The 15,411-nt window shown below is 43.6% G+C and overlaps 1 protein-coding gene across 3 annotated transcripts in view; it reads left to right on the top strand.

The window, feature by feature from the left end:
- LOC108939412 (copine-9-like) overlaps window positions 1-15,411 on the top strand; it is an 84,505-nt gene that overhangs the window by 53,082 nt on the left and 16,012 nt on the right. Inside the window, exons 7-16 of one of the 3 annotated variants that reach the window (XM_018760737.1) lie at window positions 5,570-5,633; window positions 7,807-7,910; window positions 8,503-8,607; window positions 10,587-10,628; window positions 12,016-12,091; window positions 12,220-12,273; window positions 12,419-12,480; window positions 12,915-12,961; window positions 13,736-13,917; window positions 14,169-15,320. In XM_018760737.1, coding sequence (XP_018616253.1) covers window positions 5,570-5,633; window positions 7,807-7,910; window positions 8,503-8,607; window positions 10,587-10,628; window positions 12,016-12,091; window positions 12,220-12,273; window positions 12,419-12,480; window positions 12,915-12,961; window positions 13,736-13,917; window positions 14,169-14,273 — 841 coding nt within the window. In that variant the 3' untranslated portion in view covers window positions 14,274-15,320. Of the gene's footprint in view, window positions 1-5,569; window positions 5,634-7,806; window positions 7,911-7,986; window positions 8,013-8,502; window positions 8,608-10,586; window positions 10,629-12,015; window positions 12,092-12,219; window positions 12,274-12,418; window positions 12,481-12,914; window positions 12,962-13,735; window positions 13,918-14,168; window positions 15,321-15,411 lie in introns of those variants that run through there. The other 2 variants (XM_018760736.2, XM_018760738.2) reach the window with 2 other exon arrangements.

The following is a 15,411-nucleotide window of genomic DNA, read 5'->3' as shown; positions in this document are numbered from 1 at the left end:
AAGTGGTAATTTGGTTTGTGGAAAAGTATTGGAGCTTTCTATTGTGGCACTGCCATTTTCAACGGATGAAGAAATCCAGCTTTTTCAACAGTCTGAAGTGGCATCATGTCCTTAGAGATGAAATACGCCACAGCATGATTGCGCTCTTGGGCTTGATTTGATAAGGGAGCATATTTCATGGACTTGACAAAGGACTCTAAAACAGTGGTTGACCTGCATTTGAAGCAGGATCAGAGGTAATTTTAGTCCACAAGTAAGATAATTAGCATAATCCATGTCAGAAAGTATATAGCACATGGAATGATTTTATTTGGATTTAGTGTACAGCTGATTTAATTATTATTATTTGATTGTAATGTAGGGGGGTGCGGTGGCGCAGTGGGTTGCACCGCAGTCCTGCTCTCCGGTGGGTCTGGGGTTCAAGTCCCGCTTGGGGTGCCTTGCGGCGGACTGGCGTCCCGTCCTGGGTGTGTCCCCTTCCCCCTCCGGCCTTACGCCCTGTGTTGCCGGGTAGGCTCCGGTTCCCCGTGACCCCATAAGGGACAAGCGGTTCTGAAAATGTGTGTGTGTGTGTGTGTGTGATTGTAATGTATCTCACTCATTCACTGTCTTTAACCATTTATCCTGAGCGGGGTCACGACACACTGCAGCCTAACCTGTCAACACAGGGTGCAAGGGACACACCCAAGATGGGACACTAGTCTGTCACAAGGCACCCCAAGCAGGGCTTGAACCCCAGACCCACCAGAGAGCAGGATCCAGCCAAACCTGCTGCACCACCATGCTGCCACCTCCCCTGCTGTCTTCCACTACCTCCTGATAATTTTTTTGATATCCAAAATGCTGCCACTCTAAGGACGTAAGTTGCTTTCTTGCATCTTATAATGCTGAGATGTTGGGATGAGCAAGGCACACCACACACATGCACAACTTACCCATAAGACCAATTTCTCATGGCAATGTGGAACGCATAACTTCTAAAATACAGCTTCACTGTACCTTCTAGAAATTCTCACAGTTTGGAAACAAGATGGTTTTAATCGTGGTTAATAGTGACACCTGTTCCTCTCAATCTCTTTATTGAGTACACTGTACGGTAATAACAAATTATGAATATCCACTTTTTTCACTTGCTAGCCATTTTAAATGAAAAAGTAACTCGAAGGGAATCAAAAACAGAAAGGTTGCAAACAAAGCTCAGCTAGACACCCAAGCGCTGACTTAGACCCAAACAATAACAATGTTTTCGTACAACTGATGGAGAGAGAGCTCATCGTTAGATGTTATGACCAAACATCAGAACTCAAAAATAACATAATAAGGCTAAGAGGACAGCTGTCGTAAGTCTGAGTGGTCGGTCATAAGTTGTATAAGTGAAATGTAACTGGAGGCCCACCTGTACCAAGAGATGATAGGTAAGGAAGAGTATATGTGTGTTATCCCTGTGTGCTAAGTGTGCCAGCTGGATTGGGTTTGCTTTTCCAACAGGGAGGAGTGTTCGGATCCCTCTCATCTCGCCAAGTTACAAAGAAGCGTGTGTGACTGTCTCCCAATTAAGTGGTTTCTGTACCACATCCAGCTTTCCCCTCTGCGGATTCACCTAAAACTGGAGCGCTGGCCTGAAATATTGAAGAGTGGAGGCATTCTTCTCCTTCTGTTTTTCTTTTTTTTTTTTTTTGCTTTCTGCTTTCAAGAGGGAAATTATGCTAGCAAGCAAACATACATAATGAATTGTCCAGGAAGTTAGCCCTGAGTGTCAGAATTTATCCAACGCACACAGAATGTGCTCACAGATGTATGAGAAAGAAAAACCCTAAAGGGAATCATTCCTTGCAGGGCTGTAGTTGAGCCACCTGTTGGGACCCTGGTGTTTCTCATGAACAGGGCTTCATCTGTCAGCATCACTGAACTGTCCTTCTTTTTCAGCTATGCAATGTTTTTATTAATGTGAAACTATGCCTGTCATGGTTTGGTTGGTCATGTTATATTTTTATACCATTTGCTTCCAATGCACAGGGGTGTATGGTTCATGATGAGGTCAAACACTGTGTGAATGAAAACGACTGTTGGATAATAAATGTATTACTTATGGTAGGCTTTGGAAAATGTGTGTCTAGAAGGTCTGCCTGTCTTATGCACACTTTTTTGAATTAATGGATGGAAAAAAAGCTTAATTATTATTAAGTAGCACAGGTAGAGCATTCATGAGATGAAGTCACAAGATCTTTCCTCTGAGGGTAGGAGTTTTCTGATGTTGTCTTGTTGGGGAGCTCTCTGTTCCATCTTCCGTTCGCTAACATTGCTGCCAGCGCTGCGAGAAAGGTAGGAGAGACCGTCCTTGTCAGGAGCATTCCCTAATTGGAGTGCAAGGGAGGACTCAAGACAGCTGCGGCTCACCTTTATTTTTTTCTGCTTTTATGTTTTTTCTTTTTCTCACGGCTCTGCCAAACAGTTTTTTTTTTTTTTTTTTTTTTTTTTTCGGGGGGGGGAGTCCTGTAATAGAATAAGATGGTCCTGCTGTCCGTCTTTTCTCCCTCTCTCCCTCACGGTCCATCACATGTAGCTGAGAATGTCATTTCCAAGAAACAAAACGAGTGCCGTAATAAAGACACTTTCTTTAGTGTCCAACTCCTCTGGAAGACCGATTCAAGAGACTGCTCCCCTGTGTGTCACGGACATCGTCATGTCGCTGCTGAGGAAGTTGTGAGCACATGTTGCAATGTCAGGCCTCGGGCTGTATTTCTGTGGATTTATATCCTGCCTGGAATTGTGCTGTCTGCCACGTAGTTTAGACTCTCATATCATTTAGGTTCTCATATCAGTCATACTGATTACAGGATTGTATTTCTAACCCAAACCCCTAACCCTAACCCTACGTGTGTATCTACCTGTGTCTTCTCTACAGTGTTAAATTTTGCTGTTGTAACTTTTATTAAATATCCATCTATATGAATGGGTGAAAATGACATATGTTCATATCACCTGAGCACTTTAGATTGAAAAAAAGTTAATTTTCTGTAATGTTAGCTCATAAATAATAATTGCAATTTTAAACTTTCGGTGCTAAGCCAAACTAAGCTTTCTGCCCGCTTACATAAGTCCAAATCATTTCTAGAAGAAGTGAAGATCTGCATTCTGTGTAATTTTGTTCTAAGTGGGATTTAATTTGAGGTTCCTATGTTGTGCTTTCAAAGCTCAAGGAAAGCCTGGCTTTACAATTAATTTAGTTTACTTTGCAGATCCAAATTATGACAAGCAGTGGTCACACAGACTTGTATTACTGTAGCGTCTCTATATGGACATAGGGGTGTGAAACTCATGAGCAGAGTGAAAATATAACTGCACGGAGTAAATTACGAACTACATGGCATAGATATGGGAATAAAATTGAAAAAGAAAAAACTTCTGTAGTTTAATTTTGAATGTCATTATAATTAATACATTTAAATTGTTATAGTCTAAAAGTTTAACAGATAGCATGGGAGTAGGAGTTGGTAGTGCCAAAATGATCTCCCAGCTGCAAGGTTGTAGGTTCAAATCCTGCCCCAGCTTTGTTACTGGAGCTCATTCAGTGCTGTCCTTGTGTTTCTTTCAGTCTTCTCCATTCCTCCTACCTTCCAGAAACACATTTTACATCAACAAAAAAATGTGCTGCTGTGTTTGTCAGTTTAAATAACTTTGAACAAAAATAAGTCTGTGGCACAAATTCATAAGAAACAAAGCTGTAGTCTTGAGATTTCTTTTCAGCTACATACAGTGTGTATATATATATTCTACTTAGGTAATACTATAGATTCTACTAAAATGCATGAATACATAGGACATTTCTGAATTTGGATTCCCTATGAAATGTCTATATTTAATTTCTTTTGTGGAAATGTTGCTGTGAATTTAAATATTCATATAACACTTGATTTACCCATGGAAGTACAAAGTGCCAGTAGTAACAGAACACACACTCCTTCTACAAGAAAAGTAACAGCAGAGCTTGGCTGAGTTATGAGAAGAAGCACCGGATGTGGCTTCTTTGGTGAAGTGTTACTGAGAAGGAACCCAGCAGGGGGGACCGAATCTCCTTCACAGCTTCCGCACAGAATTGGGTCTTCTGCAGAATTTTTGTCACTAAATGATACGGAAAAGTTAACAGAAAGGATCTGTCTCCAGTCAGATGCTCTCACTATCTGGGCGCTTCCAAACTGCCTTGTTTTACTCTTGCAGTTTCCTGCTGGACTCAGATGTGATTTCCTTATTTGCAGAAAGAAAGTGAGGTCTAATGGTCACCCTTATGTGAACATCCCATGTAATAAATGCCCTTTGTGTGTCTTTCTGACACGTGACACGGATTCACTGCTGAAGTGGATATGCTTCATGCGGCCTGTGCTGTGTTCTGTGTTCCATTTGTTGTCTGTGCTGGAATATGCATCCATTCCACGGGAATCAGATCATCACCTCAGTCCATTGGTTAATTGTGTTTTCGATTGTTATCGTCCAGCAAGATTACCTGTCCCCGGTGAGCCAGGTGATGGAAAGGTGCGGGTAAAGTGGCCACTAGGGTTGCCTCGTCTGAAGGATGCCCTTGAGAGAAAAAATCTCATGCGTGGGGCGTGAGTCATGGGCCACCCAGCAAGGCTGGTACACAGTGCAGGTGGTCAGTGTGACCAAGGGGCACCATGATAAGAGCGAACTTGTTGCTGTGGGTGGCTCTTAGTGGGTTTCACACGAGGAATACTGTTCTTGTCAAATGGAGAGACATCCAGCTGCATGCAAGCTATTCCTCCTGACATGAATCCAGACGAGGACTGGCTGTATCTTGGGGAATCTTTGATGGCCTTCAGCAGAGAGCCACATCTCTCGTGGACGGACAGTGGCACAGGTGATTAGTGAACGTGTTTTCGCTGTTTGTTATTTACGCATTTCAGCAGCAAGTGCTGCGCCTCACTGGCCATTCCTGTGAATGATGCATGTGTTCGTTTACTCGGCGCCGTGCAGCTGCAGACCTGGTGCATAAGCCCACGTGAGGTTTTATTCCAACCGGCCTGTGAACCGCAACACGTGCCGGCGTCTCAGCCTCATTTAAAATAAATCCACTGGGGAGTCTCTGTGTGGCCCCATCAGGGCCGCAGTTCAATATCTAGATAACTCTGCATGCAACGTGTGAAGTACAATATTAATGCATATATTAATCTGCCAGCATGGCAACAAATGAGAATTGTAGACCCAGAGAGACAATAAAAACTTGGAAAGAAAAGGACTGTGAAAAAGGAGGGATCAGTAAAATATCAGCTGTAGTTTTTCCAGTTGTGTTATGAAGACTGAGAGTCTATTATGTCTAAAAATAACCAGCTCTGTCCAAGGGTCAGGTCTAGGGTCAGAGCTGTGCCCTGACTGTCATTTCCTCTTCTAGTAGGGAGGGGCTGTTTGAGTGAGACCAGCAGCTTTTCAGGCAAAAGGTTTAAGAAACAACTGTGTGTCCAGCTTGCCAGACTGACCCTGAGAACCCTGACTGTCCTTTTCTGTCCTTCTCTTCTTCCTGTCTCTCTCATGGTTGCTCTTGCCATTCGCACCCCAGAGGAATTCCAGGGAAGAAGTGTGGGGCCATCATACTGACTGCAGAGGAGCTGAGCAACTGCCGGGTAAGTGGTGGGACTCGCTCAACCCACTTGTGTGTCTGTGTGTTGGAGACTGCCATCTTCACGTTGCTCATAGTTGAGGTCACACAGCATTTGAGGGAAACACAGAGCTTGTGTTGGTGGTGAGTGGAGCAAATTGTTTTAAACCTGACATTTCTGATCTGTAGCCTTCATCCAGCCATGTCAAGCATCCAGCTGGTTACAAGGCTTCAATGGTTCATGGCAACACTGCTTAAACTTACTGGTGGTCCTCGGCTTACGATGGGGTCTGGTTCCGACATCAAAAATCCCCTTATTTTATGTGAATTATAGGGACATATAAAAACAACTAACATGAAAGCAGTCATCGTTAGACATTATGACCACATGCTGGGATGCAAAATAATACAGTAAGGTTGAGGGGACACTCATGGTAATTCACTTGCATTGTGACTCAAAAGCTACCTGTATGTACATATATTGATTTATCTAACTCATCTACAGAGACTTACACTGTTAAGCTACTTACAGTGATGTACCCATTTATATAACTGAGTAATTTTTATTGGAACAACTTACAGTAAGCACTTTGATCGAGGGCTCTGCAACAGGAGTTGGGATTTAAACTTTCGGAGTCCAGAGTCAGTGGCTTTAACAGCTATGCTGCCTGCTGTTCTACAGTTTAATGCTAAAACAAAAAATATACTTTTTACAGGGTAATATGTAGAAAAAATCCCATTGTGTAATTCTTACTAAGAAGAAAAAGTTCTGACACAGAGCTCAGTACCAGCTCAGCCCTTACGCCAGACTCCAGAGGAGATGGTAACTCCAGTGGTGAGGATGCAGTTACAGTGGTGTGACAAAACAGCCAGGAACCCTGAGAATGGCCCTGGCACTGTCTCGCTGTCACATTCACTTGCTGCCTCTTTGTTCACCAAACACATCACTCTCACAGCCTTCCAGGAACATGATATGACATCTGTGAGGAAGCGATTCTGATTTCTCACATCTCCGTACTTCTCCATTCTTCATTTTCACAACTGGATTTGATCTTGTTTAATACGCTTTATGCATTTGAGCAATAGGACAGGTCTTTCCATAGTGCTCCATCCTTGCACTTCACAAGCCCTTTTCAGAGTTTCCTGTTGTTGTCGATTTGTTTGGTTCTGCCATATTCTAGCAACTGGTGGGAAATCAGCATGAAGAACTCCGAGTGGCACTGCATAATTAATTCCCATGATGCAAGCTGTGCTAAATGGGAGCTGGTGTTGCCCAGTTTAAATGTGGGACAGGAGAGAGGGGCTTGTTAAACTACAGTCTGGAGTGTGATGGAGCTCAAAGAGAAAAAATAATAAAAGAACAAAGAAAGACAAGTCATGAAGACACTAAGGGATGTTAATGAGCCTCCTATTGTCTCTCACATACTTCAGTGAGTTAGATGTCCAGGCTCCTCACCAGGAAGTGACATCTGTCGACACACACACACACACACACACACACACACACATTTTCAGAACCGCTTGTCCTATATGGGGTCACGGGGAGCCAGAGCCTACCCGGCAACATAGGGCGTTAGGCCAGAGGGGGAGGGGACACACCCAGGACGGGATGCCAGTCCGTCACAAGACACCCCAAGCGGGACTCGAAGCCCAGACCCACCGGAGAGCAGGACCGTGGTCCAACCCACTGCGCCACCGCACCCCCATCTGTCGACAGTTTTTTGGAAATCTATCGTAGCCACTGCTCTGGAAGGGCTTTGGTGTGTGGAATTTAAGAGCACAATAGCATATCCTTTTGTGTGGCATCTGTCATAAGGGGTTAGCTATGTAAATAGTCTGAACTTTCCATTAATTAGATTAATGCTTGTGTTTATTTACATTGGGCTGCAGTATAGAAGGTGAGGAGGCAAGGAATTCCCTCTGCAACACCAGAGTTAAGCTCATTCCAATTATACTTGCATAAGATAAGGCTCATATTTATTATGTATCTACTCTGAGATCTTTCAGACATGCTAGAAGGAATCCATGCATGTTTTACAGGGTGTATTTCCTTAATTCCTGTATGTTCCTTTTTTCAGGCTTCTCTAGTTTTCACCATTGTTTTGTATGTTTCCTAAATACTGTCCTTGCCGCAGCAAGGTCCTGGTCTTTAATAGGAGCCCTCATCCCCCATGTCTGATTCTCATTCCATCTTACAGGACATCGCCACCATGCAGCTGTGTGCCAACAAACTGGACAAGAAGGACTTCTTTGGGAAGTCAGACCCTTTCCTGGTCTTCTACCGCAGCAACGAGGATGGAACGTGAGCAAAATATTGCACGGAGAGCAGTGCATAGCATGAAGCAAATGCCTTGTACATTTGGTCATCGATTTTATGATGGGGTTCCGTTCCAATGGTCTTGTCGTAAGTTGTCATAAGTCACAAATTCAATTACCTGTATTATATGAACTGTAAAGATACATAAACAATTAGCATGCGTGCATCCAACAATGTACAATAAAGCTTTGTTTCTAAATCTCGATCACTAGAATATGTTTTTGCTTGCTAGTTAGTCATTGTAAGAAAAAGTAACTTAAATAGAATCACAAACAAAATGTTTCTGTAAATAAGACACATTCATTGTGTCTCACTGACTGAGTCAATAAGAAATATAGTGCCTTGTGATCACACAGCAGATGGAGAGGTTATTGTCAGAGGTTACACCCAAATGCCAAGACTTAAAAAAATATAAAATAAAGTTGGTGGAATGCTGACATAAGTATGGGCCATCGTAAGTTTAGGACTACCTGTAGCCTGCAGGTTTCTGCTTCAAGTACCAAAATGATTGGTATAGTCTACCTTCTTTCAGGTGTTTTTATGCTCTAACCACTTTCTGCTATGGCATCCACTGCAGGTTCACTATCTGTCACAAGACAGAAGTGGTAAAAAACACCTTGAACCCTGTGTGGCAGCCCTTCACCATCCCTGTTCGAGCACTCTGTAATGGGGACTATGACAGGTGAGCAAAGGGAAGCCTCTAGTGCCATGGCTGCTGAGTTGTGCATATGAAAATTATTTGTATGGTACTGGCAAAGTACTTTGCAACAACAGAACAAGTGCCCTGTAGTGAAGGCTAACAACAATAACGAAGAGATTGCTTTCAATGTGCTATGCCATACACAGCATGAGTAAACTTTAAACACAGATGATGCCAAAAAGGAATCACCAGCACTCCTCCTCTACCAACAAAGAAGATGAATGGGGTGGGGTGAAGATGAGCACACAGGATGCTAATGACTCTTGCTGCACTGACTTCAAATGCCTTTGAATGGAGACAGTGGAATGTGCAGAGCACAGTATTATGGAACCAGCAAGACTTTGCACTGTCAGAATGGCTTTTAAAGGGTTTGGTGCCCCTTGGGTTTTCCACACATGTGCAGACATACTTTTGTCAAAAACGGCAAAGAAAAAGTTGAAAATAAACAATTCTTCCATAAGCTCTGTGCAGCATGGTACCCAAGGTCATGGACTGCCAGGTGTTTGGTTTGTTTATTTGGGATCGGTTATGCTACCCAGTCTTGTTTTTGTTGACACAGGATGCTCGCAACCCAAGGTGAACAGTTGCAACCCCTTGTTTCACCTCTCAGCCAGGGACTAAACTGGACTATATTACATGTCAGGTTTTAGAGAGATGTTCCAGGTGTAAAAGCACAAAAACAATAAAAGGAATGCTCATTATTTCCCATCTTCCCAAGACGACATTGGTACCTTCATTTTCGGGAATAATTAAGTTGTTTAACTGGTTGTTTATACTTCAGAATTTTTATAGCTATCATGTCCAAAAGGGCTTCTGAATACATCTCTTCATAGATGTTAGAACCATGCAACCCAAAATTTATGCACTTTTAATACAGACATGCAGATTAATTCCATTTAATTTTAACAGCTGTTCAATTTAATCCAAACCATGACTGCTCAGCTGTTGCACCCATTGGTTCTTTTGGCTTTGCTGAGCATAGTTACTCTAATCTTTCTTTCCTGTGGTTAATCCACTCTGGCATGTGGACAGCAGGCACGCAGCATGTGTTGCAGTTGCAGCATTCAGATAATATTGTGTCATAAATGGGCCCAAGAGTCAAAGAGCTTGCAGCTGAACTGTGCTCCGCGGCAGTCAGAATAATGCCAGCAGTCGGCCAGTGTGTTCACAGGGGGCCAGCGCTGGTGTTATTGGGATTAACACGGAGGATTGTGCCGTCATTTCACGAACAACAGGCTGACAAGGGCCTTTGTTACATGACTCCAGCTCCTTATTGTGGGTCGGTTTGCAGAATATGGCCAACAAAAAAACAGTATCTGCACGCTATAACATCGATGGCACCTATCTTGCAAGTATCTTGTCATAAGAACAGCAAAACTAGGGCAAATTGAAAAGTGTGTCCAGCCAAATGACAGGTACACTGCGTGCGTCACCTTAATGAGGCTCCCGGAAGCATTTGAGACCGAAGGGCATGAGCTTTCCAGGTTTTCATTTCACTCATGCTTTATGGAACAGTGTCGGTGGAATTGTCAGCTTGTCCTTCCTTCCTTTGCTAGAAACTCAGAGTCAATTTGTCAAATTGTGTCCGCCCCCAGGTTTAAGTTTTCAGCTGGCTCCTATTCTCCTTGTAGATTTTCTCCTCCTCAATTTGAGTAAGACCGACGGGCGTTGGCTGAATCCTGAGTACTCCTACCCTGCTGTCCCCATGCCACTGTCAGTCAGTAATAATGGTGTGACCCCTGTGTTAGATCAGAGACCCCCAAAGCGTGGGGGTGCACCATGGCTCATCTCTCCCATGTCACCTCCAGCCACAGTGACACAGAATCAAGCCATACAGACCCTGGATGTTTGTCACCTGTCAGTCTTAGGGCACTGGAGTCATCTTACCTTAACCACATATAATTACTGCTCTGAGCTGACTTTCACTGGTCACAAAATGTTCACTCTTTTTCTCTGTGTAGAACAGTCAAGGTGGACGTCTATGACTGGGACAGAGATGGAAGGTATGTTTTCCCCCTTTTTGTAAGCCTCCTTTGTGCATATTGACATCCCCCTTGGAGTAGCTTCCCTAGAACCCGAGCCATTGCACAGGGGATGGGATGTATGACTCCTTCTTTCCCCACATCTTTTATTCCTGCAAAAGCAGTGTGTTACAAAGCTCTGTGCTTTACTACCTTGCCAAAGTCCCTCTGTTAACACATACAGAGCTGCTTGAAAGTATGTGAACCCCTTGTGCCCCTTAGTTTTACCACTAAATGGTTATTGAATGAGAAGCAGTGTTCCTCACATGACATAATAGTTGTGTGATAACCAATTCCATATGTTGCTTTAGAGGAAATCGTGTGTAGTAGAAAAACAGAAGTAGTGCAGGTGCAAAAATAAGCAAATCCCAAATTGCATTGGTTAAACCAAATAGGTAAGTACAGTTAGTTTTATTAAAATATTTTACATAAGAATAATGGCCATCCCTTTAGGGTTCACATACTTTCAAGCTGTAGTGTATATCTGAAATTAATATTGCAGTAAATTGGCTTCATCATTTCTGTTTGCAATGGGAAGGGGTCTACATATTCTCTTAATGCACTATGGGGCTATGGGGAAATAATCAAACATTCTCTGAATGATTGGGAACCATTCAATGCATAACTGCAGCCCCCTACTTCCTTGTTTTATTAAACTAAAACTTTAAAAAACCATATGGTACAGAATCAGAAGTAAATGTTTGTAATTTACTATGTTGTAAAAGTGCTGTTGGAAATGGCTACTGATCTGCAGCACACGTTCCTCGCTGCCAATTACTCCTTCCTTTCAAGGGCAGCAGGTGACGTGGTGGTTACAGTGGTTACCGTTGAGTGAGGTACTTACCCAGAGCTGCTGCAGTAAAGATCACCTACCTGTGCACAGAACGTGGGTAAATAACTGTAGCAGCTTAACAATGTAGGTTGCTTTGGAGAAAAGTTTCAGCTAAATGAATAAATGGAAATGTACTGCAAAGGTCTGGATGTGGCTTGGAATCCAGTCGTAGCCATCATCCCTTTTGAGCTGGCATCCCGGGGTTGCAAAGAAAAGTGGTCACTTTTCAGAGCCAAAAGAAAGAAAATGAAAAAGTTTGTAAAATAATGCAGAAAATGTATTCCGTTGCCTTGGGGATTGTTTGAAATGTTTGAAGGAGATACATAAAATAGAGGCTGAAGTTGCAGTTCTCATTTTTATCTCTCCTGCATATTTTCGGTTCTATAAAAAGCACTGGGAACGGAAGGAGGGAAATGGGATGGAGGTTTCAGGAGAAGGGGGGCCCTTCGAAGAGAAAAGTGCTGGGGTGGCCATGTGCCTCTTGTTCGGAAGTATGCTTTGTGATTCTGCCCTCACCGCACCCCCACTCTCCTGCAGCCACGACTTCATTGGCGAGTTCACCACCAGCTACAGGGAGCTGTCCCGCGGGCAGAGCCAGTTCAACGTCTACGAGGTGTGAGGCGGCATCACAGCTGTTTGGCGTCCTTGTTTTTGCCATTAACTTTCATTTAGTTGCCATGATTTCTTTTGAAGCAGTGTCTCCCACCCTTTGTTTATCTGTTCATTTGTCTTTCATTTTAGGTTCTGAATCCTAAGAAGAAAGGGAAAAAGAAAAAATACATCAATTCTGGGACCGTAAGTGTCGTTCTGTCACTTTCTTCCTGTCAGCTCTGTCATAATTTTGATTTGGCAAAACTGCGACTCGCTAATGGTTGCCACGCACACCCCCACCCCACCCCACCCCACCCCCTCCCCCCTCCCCCCTCCCCGTCAATTCTAGGTGACGCTGCTGTCCTTCAAAGTGGAGTCTGAGTACACGTTTGTGGATTTCATCCGTGGGGGGTGAGAGAAATGCTAATTATCTTGCCATTACTTAAAAGGCATATGGCACAGTGTGCAAACAGCTTTTTGCCAGATTACAGGCTGTGCACATGCTGAGCTTGTTAGAGTGCTGCCATCCCCTCTCGTCCGTCACACTTGTGTATGTGTCATTCCCACCTGCTGCTGGGGAAATTTCCTGCCCAGCTTAGTGTTCAGTTATCACCATGTTCTTGTTGGTAAAAGCCTTTTACAGCAGCAGTGTGGCCTCAGTGTAATGGCTGGAATCCTCCGCTTCTACAAGTGCAACGTGGAGGCGCCTTGGCTGTACTTCAACCTGCAGATACATTTGGAAGTGTCTGTAAAAGCCAAATCATGCAGCGTTAAACGAGCTTGTTGTGTCCGCTTCGCACACACTGACATGCCGGTGTAAATGTGTTGCCTTTTCCCCTCAACAGCACGCAGCTCAACTTCACGGTGGCCATAGATTTCACCGCATCCAATGGTAAGTGACAGCACTACGGGGGAGTGCCATGTTGCGCATTTCCAACCTCAAAGGCATGCTGGCATGTCTAGAGGAGCAGCATTTCTTGCTGTAGAGCCATGTGGAGGAAGTTGGATATCGTTGGGGTTGTATCCCTGCTGTAAAAGGAAACAAACTGTTGATAATTGTCAACTAAAAGAAAAAAAGAGCTTTATTATTATTATTATTATTATTATTATTATTATTATTATTATGGGGGTGCGGTGGTGCAGTGGGTTGGACCGGGTCCTCCTCTCCGGTGGGTCTGGGGTTCAAGTCCTGCTTGGGGTGCCTTGTGACGGACTGGTGTCCCATCCTGGGTGTGTCCCCTCCCCCTCCAGCCATATGTCCTGAGTTGCTGGGTTAGGCTCCGTGACACCATATGGGACAAGCGGTTCAGAAAGTGTGTGTGAGTGTGTGTGTGTGTTATTATTATTATCATTAGAAATGCAAATGTAGTTAATTCATAAAATTCTGACATTACAGTTTTCTCGGAAGGCATTTAGACATCCTTTTTATGTTTTACAAATGAGTTCTACATGAATACAAAGAAAAAAGATGGCTTTACTCTGTGCTTACATCTGAGATGTGAGAAAAGTCTGCATGTCAACGTTTTAATGGATCATTTCAAATCTCTTTTATAAAATGTGTGAGTGCATTTTAAAAGCATAGGTGGTCCTAGCTAACATCTGTTTACTCACCTGGCCATTCCTTGGATGCTGACCGGGGAATGTATGTGTGTCTGCATCCAACAAGGGAACCCTTCACAGCCAACATCTCTGCACTACATGAACCCATACCAGATGAACACCTACGCAATGGCACTCAAGGCTGTGGGCGAGATCATCCAGGACTATGACAGCGACAAGCTCTTCCCAGCATACGGCTTCGGTGCCAAGCTGCCTCCGGATGGCAAGATCTCGCATGCATTTCCCCTAGTAAGGCTTCATTTTAATCAGCTACTGTACATGCTATTCATACATTTATTTTTGTACAAACTGTTTCGAATTAGTGCTACATTTTTTATGAGCCATGCTGCAAGAGAGTAAGAAACAGGGCAGTTGGGCGGGTGGGATATTACTCTTCATCTCCGGTGAAATTATTCACAAAATCTGTAGCCTTTCAGCAGTCTTCACTGTCCTGCCCCAGAGAGGCAGCAGGATCACAGCACAAGGCTCTGTGTCAACAGGTATTAACGAAATGGTGGCAAAAATCATCAAACAAGAGCAGGAACAGCTTGCATATAAAAACGCAAGGAGAGATGATGACCAGCCAGAAGAGTGGCTCTCCCTAGCTCCTGCCAGAGTTAGCCTGCGGTGGAAGGAGTCATAGGTGACTTGTGGGTTGGAGAAGTGAAAACATTGACTCACCATCACAGTTTAAAAAAGACAACCATGGGAAGGTAGAGGAAGAGTGTCCACATGAAGAGAACTAAGCACAAGTTGTGCCACCTGACTGGTGCAGCCACTGAGATTTAAAAAGGCCTCAGAAACCACAGATGGGTGAAACTGCAGCTTCACATCCTAGGGCTGAAAGTTATGGATGTACCCTGGAGATGAACACCCAACCTTGATTCACCTCAATAAACAGCAAGCTGGAGAAATGCACCGGCACATCTGGCCCTAAGCTACGCAAATCTCCTGCAATAAGGGAATCTTCCAGGCAGATAAACAAAGTAAAGTGCTGTAAGGCGGACGCAGCAGGTGTCCACAAAGCCCTCGGTTGGGTCATCGCTGTGAAGTACCTGAAGAAGGAGAGCTGCCTCGTGCTGCCATTAAGCTGCACCAGTTAGTAAGACTGAGAGAGAATCTGGCTCTCCGACTCTCCTCTCAACGTAACCACCTAAAAAGCACAAGAAAGCAAGCGCATGCTGAGTTTTTAACACCATCCTCCACACTCACATTTGGCTGGGAAGAGAGGAAGTGGGACTGACCGCATGGCTAAACACTTCTTTTGGTAACAGATGTACCTGCTGATGAGAGGCAAACAGCAACTCATGGGAGGGTTGAACTACATATTTCAAAAGAAACGTCTCCCTCTCTGACAGCATAAAGCCCTAGTCATTGTTCTTACAAACTTTTTAATAAAGATTTTTTTCTGTTCCAGAAGTATTTAGTAATTATTTTTCCATGAAGACCACTAGCATACCAATTTGAATTGCTCCAAAGCTTCACCCGATGTGCCGTTGCTTAACAGTCATGAATAGTAAGCGCTGCTTTTCATTTTTATAGAGTGGAGAAGCAAACAGCTGGTGAACAAACTCCGTATAATTCTATGGTTACCTGTTTTGAAGTGTCAGCGACATGCCATCACCCCGTCATCCTTCACCTCCATTTAAAAATACAACTTTCATGATTTTTTAAAAAAACTTTCTTATAATTATGCCTTTATTTCTTATTCATATGTTTCTGTTGTGTATTAGTGAATTTTTT

The sequence above is a fragment of the Scleropages formosus genome, chromosome 19 (genome assembly GCF_900964775.1).
Source record: "Scleropages formosus chromosome 19, fSclFor1.1, whole genome shotgun sequence".
In the NCBI taxonomy this organism is placed as follows: domain Eukaryota; kingdom Metazoa; phylum Chordata; class Actinopteri; order Osteoglossiformes; family Osteoglossidae; genus Scleropages; species Scleropages formosus.
Note: the sequence above shows the minus strand (reverse complement) of the source record. Positions and strands in the feature narration are given on the sequence as shown.